Source organism: Alligator sinensis, unplaced genomic scaffold (genome assembly GCF_000455745.1).
Source record: "Alligator sinensis unplaced genomic scaffold, ASM45574v1 scaffold755_2, whole genome shotgun sequence".
NCBI lineage: Eukaryota > Metazoa > Chordata > Crocodylia > Alligatoridae > Alligator > Alligator sinensis.
In genome coordinates, this window is record NW_005841883.1 from 1636230 (window position 1) to 1641267 (window position 5038).

General features: G+C 39.6%; 1 protein-coding gene across 3 annotated transcripts in view; it reads right to left on the bottom strand.

Moving 5' to 3' along the window:
- The window catches only part of BMPR2 (bone morphogenetic protein receptor type 2), a 185306-nt gene extending 180274 nt beyond the window's left edge, over positions 1-5032 (bottom strand). The window contains exons 1-2 of one of the 3 annotated variants that reach the window (XM_025196683.1): positions 4823-4963; positions 4236-4475 (exon numbers count right to left, since the gene is read on the bottom strand). Coding sequence is in view for 1 of the 3 variants with exons in the window: in XM_014516903.2 (XP_014372389.1) it covers positions 4823-4898 (76 nt within the window). In the remaining 2 variants the exon portion in view is untranslated. Of the gene's footprint in view, positions 1-4235; positions 4476-4822 lie in introns of all 3 variants that reach the window. The other 2 variants (XM_014516903.2, XM_025196684.1) reach the window with 2 other exon arrangements.
- Positions 5033-5038: the final 6 nt, after the last annotated feature.

Below are 5038 nucleotides of genomic sequence, written 5' to 3' on the forward strand. Positions count from 1 at the left end.
TTCCTGCTTTACATTTCTGTAAATTCCTGTGTTCCAAATGCAAACAGACCAATGTATTCAAAAATATTTTGTTTGATTATTTTAACAAACAAAGTAGTTGCTATTTCTTTTCAAGGAATTTTTAAACTAAGCCAATGTGAGAAATGTAAAAAGCAAGCTATTTCATGAAAGCCATAAAACACTTACTAGCAGATGTAGGCCCTGCTCATATTCCTACCAGCATCCAAAAGGATTACTGTTGGTTTCACTCAAGGCAAAACATTTTGTTCTCAACAGGATTTACACTATCATTCATACAAGGTCCTGTCAGCACTGGCTAAGGAAACTGTATTAGCACCTTTCTGGCAGGATCCATCAACTTTAAATGTAGCCAATTCTAAACAATTCAAACTAGCTCCAGTAATACTACCTTTCCCTATAAAGAAAGGACATAAAAATTAGTAGAACACAGTCATTTATTTACATTTTAATGTGTTCTTTCATCTCCGTGTGAAAGCCAAGAAGGGTAATAGATAACTTACACATCATGGAAAACAGTGACACTGCCTGCACAGGGTTCTGACAAATCCATAGAGAAACTTAAGTATATTTATAAGATTCTAGAAAAATATTTTAACTGAAATACTACTAAATAGGAAAAAGTAGACAAGAGATAAGCCAATGATATCCCTTCAAACAGTATTTTCTAGAAAAGTATTAACACAGGACCAAACTCCCCTTCATAAGACGTACAAAAGCATGCATACGTGCACGCCAAATGTAAGAATAACTCCAGTGAAAGGATACTCAGCTAAGATCCCTTATCTATTTGTAAAGGGTGAAGAAATAAGTTTTGCCCGCCATCATCACAGTAGAACAGGCAGACGGTTCAGGATTCCCCACCCATTCCTCCATCCCCCACCATTACTTGCAGGTCTCTAGAGAGCTGCCTTTCCAACAGAAGCATCCTTTCCATGCCAGCTTAAGGCTTCTCTGTTCTATGTTTTAGCAACTCGACTATAGAAGCCTTGGCTGCCTCATGTGAGCAGAAAGCTCCATAAAAGACAGTGCAGGTTCATTCAAAAGAGTAACCTAACAAAAGTCAATGAAGGACTAGTCTGATGTAAGGACAAGACATATGCACGTACAGTATACCAATTCTGCCCCACAGAGTCTACCTTTTTAAATAGTCTTTTGTTTAACAACCATGATTTGGATTTTCTGATTATTGCTGAAATTCATGATGGGCACCAAGTATACCTCTGGCAAAGCAACAGGCATTTGGAGAAGACAGAATCAAGGAAACACTTTTATATAAAAGAAACACAAATCTATGTAAAAGGAGACCACCCTGGATCACAAGTCAGAAAACCAATAACAGAACTGAAATGAATGCCAAAGAAATCCTTGGCCACCTCTCAAAATGCCACCTTTGCTCCTTCTTTACAGCCCTCCTTCACTCCTTGAAATGACTCTTTTCATTTACATGTGGAGTTATATACAAGCCATTGGTCTACCCGTTATTTAGCTCAAACTGTGTTGGTTTCTTTCCCAGGCCTAAGGAAAAGCACTTAATGCCCAAAAGGTTTTTCCCAACTACTACACACTGGTCCTATGAAAGATAGCACACACAAAAAAATCCTTGCCTTTCACACTTGTAATAATGCTTCTTGAGACATTCAGGAAACTTTATCCTGTTCTGTCAAGCAAGTTAAAACGGCCTCAAATGATTAATTTTTAATTAAAGCAAGTAATATAATTGTCTTTAACCAGACTTCAAACTCCAGCCACTCCAGAAGTGGTCTCACTTCATATGTTGAATAGCTAAAGAAAAGAATATACAGATACAGCCCAACAGATAACTTAAAGTGCTCTATAAAGGCACTAGTTTGGTTTTCTTTTTTTCAGTAAGTATTTATTTCTGGATTTTTCTTAATTGAGTTTTTACATTAGAGATGGGAATCTCCATGGCTGGAGTCTACAAAGTGAGGAAGAAATAGGTTTTGGATTATATATCCCAGATACCCAGAAAGTAAAACATGATTATGTTAGAGGAGAAATTACATTTATTAAAATTGTTAAATAAATGTTAACATAATTGTTCAAAGATTCAACAAATACTCCTCTTCAATTAAGGTCCCCAGCTATGCGAGTTACTGAGGAGGTCTCCCAACATAAAAGGGAAAAATACACATGCTGGATACCTCTAAAGAAAGATGTTACATGAGGAGAATTTTAAGCTTTCTTCTCACAAAAGAAGGAAGCATAACGTGGCACAAATTCAAATTTCTGGCATTCATACATCACCTTTAAGGGCCCTGCCAACCTTTTATCTTGACCATTTTCCACACAGTAACACGGCTCTTTAGGTGGGGAGATGCACAACTTTCAGAAGAGGATACCCAAACATTTATTTTTAAGATCTGAAAAGGATTTGCTGAGGAAAGTGGTAAATTTTCCCAGGCAGCCTATAGGAAGAATTTGAGTCTCAAGGTTTTCAAATGTTCAGCATAAAGAAAATCCCTATCCACCATATTTCCTGCATTCTGTACAGATTGTAAATTAATCCTTTATTTTTAATGACACTATAATATTTTCCTTTACACTCCCCATGCATAGTCAAAAAGGAAAGGATGTTACGAAAGATGCCTACATATTTTTTCAGCATTAGTCCTGTTAACTTAAAATCATACATTCAAGTTTCCCCTCCAGAGTGCATTGCTTCATGCCTATCAATACTGAACTTACCCTGCCACTGAGTTAGCCTTTCCTAAATGAGATGCAGAAGCATGTTAATTGAGGATCTCAAATCTGCACAGGGTTAAACTGTTGCACCTATACGCGAATTACAGTTTTACTTCAGAGGATAAAAGGGTTCATTCATGTACATAAGTGGGCAGAATTTCACCTTAAAGTGGTTTCCCATGTATCAGTATTTTTCCTTAATATTCACGGTTAAAACTTACAATCAAACTTTCAAAAATTACTTTAGCCCAGTCTCAAAAACATTAGCAACCATCAATTGTGAACAAAACATTTAAAGCCCAGGTTGGATGCATATTTTTAATAAATTCATAATGTAAAAGCAAATCCCTAGTCATACATATCACAAGATGACTAAAAATGCTGGCTTTGCTATTGTTTCTTTACAAGACATACCCAAGTTAGAAATAGCAAGACTGTTCTTAACGGGTGAAAACCGAGGTCAACTGGCAAAATGGACTGAGTAGGCTTATATGCAGTACCTGCCCATTGCCTGCCTAGCTCAAATCAGTGCTCACTCCTTCAATAATCCTTCATGCCCATCAGCACAAAGAAATATCAACCTGCTGAAGTTTTACTGACTAATTAAATAAAACACTACACTTCAACTTTCATGTTTAAGGGACAAGTTTAGATAATGTGATATTCTAGGGTCATACATACATACTCATACCAAAGCTTTTGACCTTCCAAGGTCCATTCTTCAAAGAAATCCTCTTAAATTACTACACAGAAACTGTATATATCCTTCTGTAATATCAATGATGCAGTCAAAGGTCATGCTGATGCAGGCAAATGTTGACTACTTACAATTCAGTTCACTAGTTCCCTAAAGATCTTTAAAAAAAAGAGAAGTGAAATGAACGCGGACTATCCACAATGGAGAAACTGATAAAAATGTGACCGATTCACAGAGTGACTGGTTTGAACATTGAAAAAAAAAACAAAAAAAAAACAAAAAAAACAAAAAAACCCAAAAAACTTAAAACTACTCATGTGAAAAGTTGTGTGCAAACTATCCTAATCTTATTGTTTTCACAAGAAAAATTATTCTTTGTGCGTGTGACTAAGATACATGGCTGACTAAAGAACCATGCTGAAAAGACTGGGTATTCTAAACTGGCTTTTGAATAGAAGGACAGATATCGCGGTGCCACGAGTCTTCCAAAACTGCCGAAAGAGCATACACAAGGGAGGAATATGCATTAGTACTTAATAAAAGCTGAAAAACCCTTCAGAGAAGAGCTCCTCCATTCTCAGCTGATACAACAACCAAAAGCCAACAGAGGCCAGAGCCATATCAACTGCTTTTCTGAATTCATAGAAAACTCTTCTTTCTATTCCTCTAAACCTTAGCTTCAAAAAAAAAAAAAAAAGAAAAGAAAAGAAAAGAAAAAGGATTCAACTGCTTGAAATAAAGAAAACGATGCTTCCAAATCATTAGGCATTTCGATTGCTATAAAGTAAGTCTTTCATGCACTGTATTCACACACCTTGCAGCTTCCTCACCAGGTTTCTGTTTTATCGCCCTGTGATTGCAGGTAACAATGAAAAAATTTCACTTGGGTTTCAAACACCCAGGAGAAAAGGTGCGGTGGACTAGCAGATATCCCTAAAAATGCACCCGCCCTTGTAATGCCTCTCAAATCACAGAGGCTGTTAAAATTAAAAATGGCTGTGCCCAAAGATCCCACCAGCAAGCACGCACAGCTCTGCTGGCAATAGGAACACATCTAAGAAAAAAGAAAAAGAAAAAGCCTATGTCACACATCACCAAGGGTGAGGCTTTCAGAATAAAAAGGCTGTATTTCCTCTCCCCCCATGACACGAAAAAGCCATTCAGCCAACAACAGACAAGGTGAAATAAAGCCCAGCTGAGGGGTGGGTCCAGGTAGACAATGAAACCCGTTTTCTCCTCCAAGGGGGTCTGGTCTGCAGCTGAGCATCTGAGGGCGTAGGGGCATGTGGTGCGGGCAGGGGGATGCTGTAGCAGGGCCCCCTGCCGCATTGAAGCCCTGGGGGACCCCACGCCCTTCCCCGTCCCAAAATGGCTAGCTGCCCGTGCCCAGGGGCTACTTACCAGCCGCAGTGCCGAGCAGCGCCGTGGCACCGGAGAGCCAGAGCAGCAGCAAGAGGCGCCGCAGTGAGGCCGGCATCCCGGGGGCAGAGGCAGGAGGCAGCGCAGGAGGAGGAAAACGCGGATCGATGCACCCGGCGGAGGGTCCCCTCCCCGTCTCCGGGCAGCGCCTCACGCGCCCGGCTGGCAGGGCAAATGGCAGCCGCCAGGAGCCGCCTG